The sequence below is a fragment of the Odontesthes bonariensis genome, chromosome 17 (assembly GCF_027942865.1).
Source record: "Odontesthes bonariensis isolate fOdoBon6 chromosome 17, fOdoBon6.hap1, whole genome shotgun sequence".
NCBI lineage: Eukaryota > Metazoa > Chordata > Actinopteri > Atheriniformes > Atherinopsidae > Odontesthes > Odontesthes bonariensis.
Genome location: NC_134522.1, coordinates 6,906,771 through 6,919,852, shown reverse-complemented (window position 1 = coordinate 6,919,852; position 13,082 = coordinate 6,906,771). Strand labels below are relative to the sequence as shown.

Sequence of the window (13,082 nt, the reverse complement as noted above, 5' to 3'; positions counted from 1 at the left end):
TTTTTCTGTGCACATCTGTTTTTAATTTTTTTTGCTCCATTTGTTAATAGTCATTTTGATCTGCTACACCTCAGTCATGCTCAAACACATATATGTCTATCCAACTCCTTTTTTTTTTTTACATCAAATATAAACCTAGTGGCGCCAATCAACTACGAATAAAAATAAAACCTAAATTTATAGTTAAAGTGCTGTTTACTCATTTGTAAAACAAACAAAAAAAAAAATCACGGTTTTAACGACAGTCACACAGTTCTGAAACATTCTTTTAGTTTGACAGTTAGCATGTAGCTGCACTGCAAATCCACAATATGTGGTTTCGGCAAACGTGTGTGCTTCCTGGATAAAATATTAAGACACAAAACTAAGACACAAATCCTTCTGGGAAAATCGGCTGAGATGAAAATCCAAAAGAGCCGGTTTGTCTTCAGTAAAATCACAACTGTCCTCCGTTTTTGGTATCCATTAGCAATCTCAATCAAAATCGTGGCGGAAGAACAAGCATGAAACAGAGGTGACACTGGTTATTTTTCTCATTTTATGTTGATTGTGTTTATTAGTGTACGTGTGGGTAATTAATAAATCAGCATTAGCTTGTCACACAAGTCAGTCAACAGTCAGGAAGCACCGAGGACTCAGGCCGGGGAGAAGGCCTCCTACACCGAATGAAAGAGCCCGTTTCCTACCGTTTGATATTAACTTGGCCGAGAGCTGTCGCACCAACTCTGGTATCTTGTCCCACTGGCTCTCTGAGCGGCACCGCTCTATCTCCGTCTCCAGTCGTGAGCCCGACTTCTTCGCTGTCATTTTCGTGACCGAGGTCGACTCCACTGGACCAAAACACAACAAGAGGCTCCGTCTTCCTCCACCGCGAACCGTCAAAGCTCACACACCCACGAGACAAACAGCTTCCTCCGGCTACTTCTAAAATAAAGCTTAAACCACTAACCGTTACACACGAGTATGGAAGTTTTTCTGTGCCATCAGAGTTTGAATACGAATTTCTAATATCGAATTTTTTACAGCATCAAAATCAGACTCTGAATTTGAAAAACCAACAGTGGAAAAAAAAAAAAAAATTCAACTTCAAAAAATTCTGTGGAAAAAGAACCAGACATCCGGGTAAACAGGGAGAAGCAATCAATCCCTGTCTCAATTCATCAGATCAGCTCAATAGATATATTGAGTAATATCTATTACTCAATTTTATTAACACAAATGGCAAATAAAGTAAACTCACTCACCAAAGCACCATCACTCGCGTTGGTGGACATGGCTGATCTGTCCAATGGAGCGTAACTTGATTTGCTGCTGTTGGATGAATTGAGACAGGGATCGATTGCTTCTCCCTGTTTACCCGGATGTTAAGTCTGGTTCTTTTTCCACTGAATTTTTTTAAGTTTAATTTTTTTCCACTGAATTTTTGGAATTGAATTTTTTTCCACTGAATTTTTTGAAGTTTAATTTTTTTCCACTGAATTTTTTGAAGTTGAATTTTTTTCCACTGAATTTTTTTTTCCACTGTTGGTTTTTCAAATTCAGAGTCTGATTTTGATGCTGTAAAAAATCGATGTTAGAAATTCGTATTCAAACTCTGATGGCATAGAAAAACTTCCATAGTATATCACTTACTGTATCACCAGCTATATATGTTGACACAGCTGACTAAACTGTTTTACAACTAAGACTAAAAAAGAAATAGTAGGGGGAATAAAATAATTGTTTACCTACTCATTTCGGTAAAAACAATGAGACCTAGCGGTCATGTTGTGTATTAAATTTCACAAAAGGCCATCACAAACTTCCAGATTCTGTCAGAGCTGTATTTACTCTATAGCTCCGGATTCTGTCTGAGATCTTTTAATTCCCCATGATCCTCCAAAAACTCTTAATTTATCCTTCAGATGTGGAGATGCAGATGATACAGATGGACATATAGATAATCCTGCATACAGATAGATTTATAACTCACTCTATAGCATTGAAAAGTATTTTCTTTAGTGTTGGTATTTTATTTTGTGCAACATCTTAAATAATGTGATCTTGTTTTTTATTTCTTATATGTTTTTGTGAACAAACAGTTTTGTAGTTCTCCAGTCTTTCTGAAGCTCTTTCAAAGTTTTTCTTTGGCTGCTTATTTAACTCATTTGTAGTTAATTATACCTGACCAATTTTAGAGGAATGTGCTCTTTTGTTTGCAAAGCCACTTAACACTGACCTATGAATTAGTCAAGCATAAAAAGCTACTTCAAGAACTTACATGAAAGCTTGTCTTAGCCTATACCAAATATTGTACAAACTCTGTTTTCGCTTATAAACTGTGTCTCTATTTCATTTTTTGCATATTTCAGTCTTGCGAAGTACTTATTTAATAAAATTTTCTATAATTTTCTATTATTTATTATCAATTGAAATGTAGTGCAGTAGATCATCATGGTGCTTTACTAAAAATTGTTTCGTTTTATTAAGATGCACACCAATTTTAGTTATATATTGGCCTTAGAGTTAGATTGTTTATGCCCAATAAATGATCCAATGGTAAGCTTTTATTGTGAAGAGCACCGACCGGAAGTTCAACTCTTGTGGCGGAACGCAAACCAACAGTTGTGGTGAGGTGGACGAAGCGCCTGAGATGGCAGATTTGTCGCTGTATTTGACTAATGTGAACGTTTCATTGGGACAAACTATGGAAACCGAAAAGGTTAGTGGCCGCTGATACAACTCCTTACATTTGAGCACATTTAGAGATAAAATAAGGACTTTTTTTCATTTTGTTAGACAGTTACTTCCTTAGCTTCGAAGCTAACGGCTAACAAACACATCAGTTAAGAGGCTTCTGTAGAATGCTTTAGTCACTTAGCTGTTTCTCTGGTGTATATTCGTGGGATATCTGGTGATAAATTAAACAGTATTGGTAACCTCGGGTTAATAGCGTTGGGATTTTGTTGGTTGCTAAGTGATTTTTCAACCATGAATCCCCATACTAAACACAACGAACATGCATCAATCACAATGCTGTTTGTGGTGTCATCAGAGTGCTGGGGGTGCGACTGACTTTGAGACTGTGGAGATTATGGAGTCCACGGGGATGCAAGGGAAAGTCAAGGTGCCACGCAGGACCATCCACTTTGCCAGTGGAGAGACCATGGAGGAGTACAGCACTGATGAAGAGGAGGAAGAGGAGGAGGCTCCTGTGAAAAAAGATGTCGTTACAGTTGATCCGGTAGGCTGGGATCCATAAAGGTCCTTTAACTGAAACTATTGGGGTTTGACTGTACTGAGACATTGATGTGGACACTCAGTATTCCCACTTAGAGATGTTTCTCCATTTGGAAATCCTGCCTCATGTTATACAATTTGTATAGCTGTGAACTCAGAGGAGGGAACACGTTTTCCGAAGGAGTTTAGGAGAATGAAATAGAGCTGAAAGAGTGATTATAAATGCTGTGAATGAATTAATAATTATTTTTTGTCATGCATCTCTTCAACGTGCTGTAGTCCAAACTGACCTGGGGTCCTTACTTTTGGTTCCACATGTGGAGAATGACCACCTCCACTGTCTCAGGTAAGAAAGGTTCTGAGATCTTTACAACTTTGAAGCTCCTAAAAATACCTACATGTATTTACATGTCAGAAACAACTTTTCAACAGCAGGAGCCACTTGATTGGTTATCAAACGATTTGTGATCAGACTGTCGTATTAGTGCTGTTTATATTTGATACCAGTGACTAAAACTAACAATAGAATGCTATTAAATATGCTTAAAGTAAACTAATAAGACACTATACTTTTGCTAAGTGACATAACCATAAAAAGTGTGACTATAAATCAACTTCATATACGTCTCAGTGCAACAGGTGGCTGTCAGCCTTACCACATAGACTGTTTAAATAAATGAATAATGGTTTAAACCATCAAACTAAATATGTACACTTTCATATAAAGAATTACAAAGTACTGATGCAATGGTCTGATTAGCCAAGAATGGATTCTACTCCTCTGCTGAAAAGCTGTTTGTGACGTTTAAATACGAACATCATACCATCCAAGAGTAGTGGCTGACAACTGTAGAGTCATACAGTGGTCACTGTAAAAACCCCACTTTGAAGGAAGGAAATTTAATACCAGTTGGTATAACATCAATAGTCGTTAACTCGTAAAGCTGTTGCTTTTTATATGCATTTATTTATTTTAATCTTTATTCACAATGCAAACTTCAAAGTAGGCCTATATTGTTACTATTTTTTGTAAAGCTTAGCTAAGGTTAGCCTAGCCATGTAGCCAGCCTGCATAATCCATGAGTCATGACAGTGACCAAATTTAGCTGCAGTTCATGATACATCTATAAATAATTATTTAACATAGTATTTCTCTTGAAATGATGCCAGTCCACCTGCTGAAGGTGGCGATTTGGGTCAGTAAAATTTGTGCGCCGCTGTAGAAACTGCATTAGTGGACTTGTTTTTACTGAATGTGTGTGTTTCCTGCAGTGTGTGACTACATGGGAGAGAGACTCGCCTCCCTGTTTGGCATCACCACTCCAAAGTACCAGTATGCAATCGATGAGTACTATCGCATAAAGAAAGAGGTAAGACACAGGAAGGAAGTCACACCTTGTATGCTGTTTACACAGAGGCAGGAGTAAGAAGACAAACATTAACTTACTGTCATGTGTTCTCTATAAAACGCTACACACCACTCTCTTCTTGCAGGAGGAGGAGGAAGAGGAGGAGAACCGTTTATCTGAGGAGGCGGAGCGCCAGTTCGCAGCGCAGCGGAGAGGCGAGCAGAGTGATCCCGCGACAGTGGAGCAGCCAGAAGCGTCCGCAGCCTCCTTTGTTAACATCAGCTTTGAGATGGAGCCCGAGGCCTCCCTCAGGAGTCCCGACACCAACAGAGTCCCGTCTCCTCTGCCCTCCTGAAAACCCACACTCGCTGACGAACCTCAAACATTCACACATTTCTGTCTGTTGGCAATACTTAAATTCATTTAGCTGTATAAACTAATATTATTTTTCTATTTGAGAGTATTTTAGTTCCTACACAGCGCAGGGAAATTAAAGACTTAAAGCCTTAGCTGTGAATGTAGGCGTGTGTACTTTAATGATCTATGCAAACCGTAGCTGTATGATTTAACTACGTCTACGTCAGACTGTGCCTGAGCTTAGCTCACTTTGAACTGATATCAGTCGAGTTCTTTTTGTCCTTAATTATAAATCAGTAAGAAATCCCATCCAAGCTGAACAGAGGGAAGAGAGTGGGCTCCACCACTGATGAAGTAGAAACCCGTTCAAACCTATTTTATACACAGAGGAGCCACTTTATCAAACCTACTTGCCTGATATCGTGTAGGTCCTCATTGGTCCACCGTTACAGCTCTGAGCCGTCAGTGTGCAGAATCAGAACTCTGGCAGCAGGATTTTGGGGCTCTGGGTTTGGAGGCTGGGTCAGCACCTTTATATTGTTTCGTGGTGTGGCAGGTTGCTGGGGCGATTTTAGTCTCCAACAATGTGAAGGTGAATGCCAGAACCGAAGGTTTTCAATCAGAATATCGCATCATATCTGTTTTAGTAACTTTACCTGTCATCACTGAGGCTGATCAGTGCATACAGCTGGTGATCCGGCCATCTCTGAACTACATAAGCATACACAACCATATAAATAAGTTGTTGAAGACCAGCTGAAAAGAACTTTACTCTATTTAGACGTATGTATGTGTAGAAATATACAGTAAATGGTAGTTTTCTCTTTCAAAACTTCAAAAATAAAACTAAATAACCACAGAAAAGATCCAGTTCGACTACTTGAATTCCATCAAATAGTCCGTAAATCATTTCTAAACTCAGTATGATGTTTAACCACCAGCATGCTGAGGTCTCATTAACTGTATGAATGGTCTGATATCTGTAAATATATCACTTTATGAGTGTTGCAGGGGTAAAGTAGAAGATAGTTGGCTGATTAAAGAGCTTCTCTTTGTAGGATCATTATGAAAAGGTGTTCCTGTGACCGTAGTCTTGGAGACATTGTGTGTGAGCTATGTGGTAAATATTTATTCACTCCAAATGCTTTTATTACCACTACAAAATGAAATTGGTACTCGATTCTGTAGTGAATCGGACTCGTTAGCCGTAACTTCCCAGTTCTGGTTCTACAGAACTACACGCTTACTGTAGAGCTCGTGTGAGTCAGCCTGACTGGACATGATGTAGCTGTGTGTTTCCAGAGCCGACTTCGATAGATAAACTTAGGAAATATTGCAATTAAAGTTCTTTTAGTAGCATATATTTAATTAAGTTCAAATGAAGTCATGATTGTCGCTGGGAAGAAGGAATGCCCACATATAAAGCTCAGTCTTTAAGTGTCTTAATCTTTTGCTTGAGCCATCTTAAGCTTCTTGTTCATTATTTTTTTTAGGTTGTGTTGTGCAGACAGGCCTCAGATCGACCTATACAGTAAACCTGACTCAGATGTGTGATAATATTTGGATAAATGTCTTTAATTTGTCTGCAATGAAGGACGGAAGGCCAATATATTTTAACTTACTCAATCTTTGTATACATATTTATATTTTCTCCATTAATAAATTTTAAAAATTCAAAGTGTTGACTTTTGTTGTCTTTATATTTACGCTCATTGTGATGCATGACTTGTCAGAATTATTAATTACTCCATTATAATGACCACATTTTAGTTCCTGTAACATTTCTTTAATGGTTTATTGTCAACCTTTGTAACAAACTTCAGTTTCTGAGCCTTTGGGATCCATTAAACTGGACAAAACAGTTCAAGGGTTTGATTTAAAAAAGGTGTTTGAGGAAAACTTGATAAAAAAAAGAAAAGAAAAGGCTTCCTTGCAGGAAAATATCTAAGAGCTTTATATACACACACTCATTTCTCTCCTTCAGACTTTCACAGATCATGAAGATCAGTCCTGCTGATGAAAACCTGAGAGTCTCTTTCACATCTCAACCACAGGTGCTCTTTAAGTGTCATCGAGGTCAGCTGTGTTACTGCCGTCGCTGTCATTGGCAACCAGCACCTCTCTATTCTCGTAGGTCCAGAAGCCGTTGAGGTCGATCAGGATGCTGACGACCGTGTCGCCCTGGCTGCTGTTCACCAAATCCTGCAGTGTGATCTTGAAGGGATCTTTAGGCTTCACCATGTCAAAGATCTCATCCTGAGGAGAGCGGATGCTCAAAATGACCTTCACCTTCGTGGGAATTTGCCATTACTACAAAATAAAGCGCGCTTGCGTGTTTTACCTTGACGTCCTGGAAGGAGACGGGCTCCTGACCGTGGAGCTTCATCTGCTCCTGAATGGCCTGAAGAGACAAAACGCTGACATGAGCAGGTGGATTACCCTCAAAAAAAAAAAAAAAAAAGCATAAAAACACAACAAGAGGGTCTCCTGGAAAATTATTTAGTGTAACAAGAAAAGATGGCTGTTTGGCTGATAACCAAAAGCAGTGGAAAAGGTGATACCCTGAAGAAGAAGTTGAGAGAGAACACATTGAGGTATCCTTGATTCTCCATGTCCAACAGCTTATAAATATACTGCAGAGCTGCTGGCTCCTTCCTGTTTTCCAGGGCCAGCACAAAGTCCAGATAAGTCTTATAGTCCTGGAGAAAAGAGGGGAAGTACAGAAGGAGACGGGTTAATCATCAATAAAACTCGAGTGTCATCCCTCAGTGAGCAGCTGAAGTTGTTACGGGGGGGTGACGAGCGGTTAAAAGACGTGTTAAGCAGGTCTCAATCGTACCATTTCTCCATCGTAGGTGAGGCACTCCTGAAACACCCGGTCCAGGAAGACCGAGGTGAGAGTGGCTGTGCCGTAACGTGACAGCTCCTCTTTGCTCAACATGCCGTTGTGGTCTTTGTCCAGGTTGAGGTACTGACCTGTTGAAATGCAGGTAAAGATCCGGTTATAAGCAAAAAACACAAGAACACACCGACATACCCACATTTCATTCACCTAAAATCAATTCCAGCTGATCCGAAACGCACAGCAGAAATCATATTTCTACAGTTTTAGCTTCTCTTCATTGGCTGTTAAATTCAGATAAAGCTCTTTAATGACCGAGCTCCATCATATCTTAAAGATCTCATAGTTAGTTATTTTCCCAGCAGAGCACTTTGCTCTCAGACTACAGGTTTGCTTGTGGTCCCCAGAGTTTCTAAAAAGGAGAATGGGAGGCAGAGCCTTCAGTTATCACGCCCCAGTAGTTTGTCATTTTCTTTGTGTGTCTTGATTCGGGGTGTGCAAAAATAATCGTCATGACGATGCATCGCGATTCTAATTTTCGCGATCTACTGCATCGATTCTTGACGCCAAGTATCGATTTATTATTATTATTTTTTAATTTTAATTTATTTTTAATTTATTTATATTTTTGGGGGGCTTTTTATGTCTTTAATGATAGGACACATGCAATTGATGCATTTCGCTGCAAGGAATGTTTGCAATATTTATTTTTTTATAGTTTTATAAAGCCTATGCACTTTTTTTTTGTCTGTACTGATCATCCCTATTTTGTTATTTTAAGTTTTATAAATCCTATGCACTTTTTGTGATGAGTGTGTCCAGTAATAGTAATATTTGTTTTAATGGCAATACCTCCAAAAGTTGTTTCAATAAATACAGTTATGAATTGATTTGCTTTGAGTCATGTATCAATTGAAGACACTATCCAGATCATACACAGCCAGTCAGCCACTGGTAATGGCTGTATTTTTTTTTTTTTAAGTATGTTCAGTGAATGCATCGCGATGCATCGCAATAATTCAAGTATCGTGATAGTATCGCATCGTGGCATGTGAATCGTGATTCGTGACTTCTTTGCCAATACCCACCCCTAGTCTTGATGATGATGAAAATTAAAAGCATGCAAAAGTTGCTCCAAAAAGCGTGTCACATATGGTCTGTAGGTGGTAAAGCAACACCAAAATGCAGGGAAAATGTCTTAATCATGACACATTTATAGAAACAACAAATGTAAAGAAATAAATGATCTAACCGCTTCTCTACCGCACTCTTAAAGATGCAGATTTGGTCACATCTAGTGGTGAAAAGGGTCAAACAAGCTGGATTTTCCCTGCCCTGGCCATGATGGAGACGCCACATTAGCTGTTAAATGTGCAAAAAGGCTCTGGAGTTCATGTTTGGTTTGTCCATTCTATGCAACTGTAGTGCGAGGAAGAGGTTCTGCTCCTGTTATAACTGTAAAATCAGTCATTGTAAAGTAAAGAAAACACAATTCCTGTTTGTGATATTCTTCTATGAAATGTAAACGTGTAGTCAGCAGGTTCCACGTGCAGGTTTAACAGCAACCAAAGACTGTTCTATTTTCCTTTGAGACAACTTGACCCACAGCTTTTTTAAAATCAGAAAATCAAACTAACAGACAAAACCAACGTATTGACCGTCATCATGAAAATAAGTTGCACTGTGACGTCGATGTTGGACGTCATTTCATATCGAACACACAGAAAACCCAACGTGCTTTCTCACCGTAGACTCGAAGAGCCGACGGGGCTGAGAACCAGTTGGATTCCTGACTCTCTTTAGTCAACTCCTCATCTCTGAGCTGGGAACACAGAGTGAAATTACAAGATGAAACATCCTCAAGGAAGACAGTTTCCGTCTGAATGTCTTAGTTTTGTCTTTTAGTGATGAACAATCTGGTCATGAAATAACAGTTAACGGGGCCTTGAAAACTGCCTACCTCCAACAAGTCATCCAGGAAACTACAGGCCAAGATATCTTGGATTTTAATCTTTCCTGTTAAAAGTGAAAAAGAACATTTTTAACCACATATTAGAGCCCCAATCGTTAAAAAGTTAACCTTTGTAGACCTGTGATTACATATTTGTATATATGATCATCTCTGAACTGTATAATTCTTATTTACTACGAATGTTTACACCGTTAAATCTTCCGAATCGATCAAACAATCTTCTCAGCATTGGTTTAATAGAGCTTAATAGCTTTGATAGATAGATAGATAGATAGATAGATAGATAGATAAATACTTTATTAATCCCAATTTGGGAATTTTTTTGTTGCAGCAGCATACAGTAAAGATATGAAAAACAATTAAAGTAGTAAAAACAAGCCAATAGAATAGAATAAAATAAATATAAAATAAATAAAAATAGTGAATAAACATTCGCTATGTACAAATCTACAGTATTTTTTTATTTATTTATTTTATTTCAGGTTCAGACTCACCGGTTCGGAGAGGGTCGAGGAAGAAAAAGAACTTGCGAACAGCAGTGCAGACGTAGAAAGAGTAGAAGGACTTCTCCAGTCCGTCCAGCTGAGGCAGAGTGGGGATCAGCTCCAGGATGTAGTTCTCCAGATCCTACACACAAACACAAGAGTTGCCATTTCAAAGCGTTTCAAAACATTTTTATCTCACTAAATCAGAGTTAGACTCTTACCGACTCTCTGAGGTAGCCCTGCCCCGCCACGTCATACAGACTCAGGCCTATTCGGGTCTGATGAAGCCACACTAGCCACAGAGGAACAGAAACGAGCACCAGTCAGTCATCAGATATTCACTGCATGTAAATCCAGGCTGTGAGACACCAGCGAAACCCAATATGAAGGCATTCAGATGTAAAATAAGGTTGACAAAATGAGCCTGTAAACTCTTTGTCTTACGCCATACTAATAATCTGGTAAAATCTAAACAGTAAGAATGTGTATCCAGACCTTTCCTCATGACGTAGTTAAAGAACTGCATGATGGAGATCCGCCCATATGGGTCGTTGTGGAGCAGCTTCGAGTAAACTCTGGCGGTAAAGAATTTCCTGAAAGACAGAAAGAAGAAGAAGATGCACAATATATTACGTTGTAGTTTGATCAAAGGATCCTTTTCCAGGAGCGAGAGTGTTTTATTTGCCTGATATACCCTGAACCTTCGAGCTGAAAACCCAGGACTGGAATAATCTTTTGGTTCCTCAGGCTGTTTAACTTCTGGGTGCTGTGTTTTAAAAACCCTCTGAAAGCCAGATTCTTTCACTTTTTAACATTAAATCCTCGGAAACAGACCGTAGGCACCTGTTCACACATGATCCACTTGCTTGATATGTAACAAAGTCCAGATTAGGAAGTCTGTATTCTGCTGCATATGATTTCTGCTTGATTTAAATATACATTTTTGTCATCAGTCCAAACACGCGAGTACTAGGTGGGTGTAAAAGTCAAGGAATTCCCATAAGTTATATTTGATGAGGTATAAATCCTTGGTGCTCCATTATGTTGTTTTCTGTAAGCTACTACTTACCCGCACTTGGCCCCCGCCTTCTCCCCCACCTGCAGGTAGGCTTCATAGTTGATCATGGCCTCCTCTCCACTTAACGGAGGAACCTGATGTTTATCTAGCAGAAACCAGAGATTCTACAGGAAGACACATCAGAGTAGATGAGACACATAGTTTTGTTTTTTAAGAGTAGAAGTTAGTAAACTGTGTTTTTTGGTGAGTTTTACTTGTAGTTCCTCATTATCTAGTAGCTCTCTGCTCTTCCTCTGGAGAAAGACAGCTCTGGATTCCTCTCTCAGTTTCTGAAGTAGTATCTCATCTTCTGCTGGAAGCTGCAAAACACCAAATTACATTCTAACATCTGAACATCGAGGTCATTCCAGCTTGAATTGGCTAAATAACAGTATACACAGGTAGTGAGCTGATGAGCAAACGTATATATTTTATCCAGATATGCAGAACTTAAGATTATATTACATTACAACCAATTAAAAGCTGTAGGTTGAAAATGTTTGGCACATGCTTTGAAACAGGCTTGTAGAAGCTCCGTTTTTATCTCCAAATTTAAAAGAAAAGATCAAATCATTTGACATCTTTCATCTATAAATCTGTCATACATTTTTACCACAATCAAATTAACATGTTTACGGGAATTTGATCCAACTTTTTGGTCAGTGACGGCACTTAAAATAATTTCCCTTGTATGTGTGTCAATTAAATAAAGGTTCAAATGAATGAACATATTAGAGAAGTTTCTGCTGTATTTTAGAAAGCTTTTCTTAAAATGGGGCTTGTAATATCTATTAAAACCTGAGAGTGTTATTCTTTAATGAAAGATTAACAAGACAGCTTGTATACTGGGCCAGTTCTTCGCCAGATTTACTTAGTTTACTGGTTTTAAATGGTTGCATGAACGTATGAAATGTATTTAATTGCATTAGTCCTTACAGCTGGGTTTATTGAACATGAAGGCTCCTCTCAGTTCATGATGTTTTTGCCTTATTTTGTATAAATTCTTAATATTGTGGAGGAATAACTGGTTTCTTGCTCTATAATCGCTGTTTGAGGTCAACTGAGTCCTTAAATTTGAGTGTTTTTGATCTGATAAATGGTAAGTTAGATGTTAGAGGTGTTTGTTCTAACGTGTGTCAACACACTTCCTCACAGTATATCACGAAAGTATAACGGAAAATTACAGAGTGTATAATGATTTTTGTCTTATGAGATCTTCAGTTCAATATACAACACATTTCTTTGTCCTGCATGCCCTTTTTTCTCAAGTCAATCACTTTTTGCTCCCCATCAGGATAGTAAACGTAAAGTTTAACCAGTGCAGGTTGGTTTATGGATGTTTATTTTAAGTGTTTAAAAGATACCCTGTAGTAGAATCGAGGGATGGTCTTGTAGGACTTGTCGTTGTCGCATCCTCCCCTCCACTCTGAGTAATATTTGGTGAACAGCTCCGTTTCTTCTGCTTTCTTCTCCTCGTCGCTTTTCTCGTCTTGACAGCAAAGAAACGACCAACTGTTAAGCTAAGTTCACGATAGCTAGCTAACAAACATTTAATGTTAGTTTACGTTATTTCTTACCGTTTTTGGAGTTTGCTAATCTCCTCTTCAGAATATCCGACCACTGAGGATTTTCTTCTTTAGCCATAACAGCTGCAGAGTCCACCTAACACCGATTTGTCATTATAATATCGCAACAAAACAACTAGCATTAAAAAAGCAGCTGAGTTATAACGTCAAACTTTGCCTGGAACTGACGTTAACGCTTCCGGTGAGATGTTTATGTTTCAAAATAAAACAAAGCG

General features: G+C 38.6%; 3 protein-coding genes across 6 annotated transcripts in view; 1 reads left to right on the top strand and 2 right to left on the bottom strand.

Moving 5' to 3' along the window:
* The window catches only part of ttc7b (tetratricopeptide repeat domain 7B), a 30,369-nt gene extending 29,400 nt beyond the window's left edge, over positions 1-969 (bottom strand). The window contains exon 1 of one of the 4 annotated variants that reach the window (XM_075488088.1): positions 687-969. In XM_075488088.1, the coding sequence (XP_075344203.1) occupies positions 687-807 (121 nt within the window). In that variant the 5' untranslated portion in view covers positions 808-969. The remainder of the gene's footprint in view (positions 1-686) is intronic. The other 3 variants (XM_075488089.1, XM_075488090.1, XM_075488091.1) reach the window with 3 other exon arrangements.
* A 1,612-nt stretch (positions 970-2,581) lies between these two features.
* fam177a1 (family with sequence similarity 177 member A1) lies at positions 2,582-6,603 on the top strand. The gene is made up of 5 exons (XM_075447853.1): positions 2,582-2,701; positions 3,035-3,223; positions 3,499-3,565; positions 4,492-4,589; positions 4,714-6,603. The coding sequence occupies exons 1-5, from the start codon at positions 2,633-2,635 to the stop codon at positions 4,921-4,923; spliced, it is 633 nt and encodes a 210-aa protein (XP_075303968.1). The 5' UTR covers positions 2,582-2,632; the 3' UTR covers positions 4,924-6,603.
* Positions 6,518-13,020, bottom strand: ppp2r3c (protein phosphatase 2, regulatory subunit B'', gamma). The gene is made up of 13 exons (XM_075447852.1): positions 12,859-13,020; positions 12,646-12,770; positions 11,497-11,601; positions 11,294-11,406; positions 10,720-10,817; positions 10,446-10,516; positions 10,234-10,366; positions 9,728-9,783; positions 9,514-9,589; positions 7,765-7,901; positions 7,487-7,624; positions 7,267-7,326; positions 6,518-7,181 (listed from the first exon to the last, which is right to left on the bottom strand). The coding sequence occupies exons 1-13, from the start codon at positions 12,923-12,925 to the stop codon at positions 6,987-6,989; spliced, it is 1,374 nt and encodes a 457-aa protein (XP_075303967.1). The 5' UTR covers positions 12,926-13,020; the 3' UTR covers positions 6,518-6,986.
* Positions 13,021-13,082: the final 62 nt, after the last annotated feature.

Excerpts from the sequence above, each read along its gene's own strand:
- fam177a1 (XM_075447853.1), top strand. The coding sequence starts at position 2,633 with ATGGCAGATTTGTCGCTGTATTTGACTAATGTGAACGTTTCATTGGGA. Across the intron at positions 2,702-3,034 it reads AAACTATGGAAACCGAAAAG|AGTGCTGGGGGTGCGACTGA; the intron begins GTTAGTGGCCGC and ends TGGTGTCATCAG. Across the intron at positions 3,224-3,498 it reads ATGTCGTTACAGTTGATCCG|TCCAAACTGACCTGGGGTCC; the intron begins GTAGGCTGGGAT and ends AACGTGCTGTAG.
- ppp2r3c (XM_075447852.1), bottom strand. The coding sequence starts at position 12,925 with ATGGCTAAAGAAGAAAATCCTCAGTGGTCGGATATTCTGAAGAGGAGA. Across the intron at positions 11,602-12,645 it reads TCCCTCGATTCTACTACAGG|CTTCCAGCAGAAGATGAGAT; the intron begins GTATCTTTTAAA and ends GGTGTTTTGCAG. Across the intron at positions 10,367-10,445 it reads AGGGCTACCTCAGAGAGTCG|GATCTGGAGAACTACATCCT; the intron begins GTAAGAGTCTAA and ends GTTTGTGTGTAG.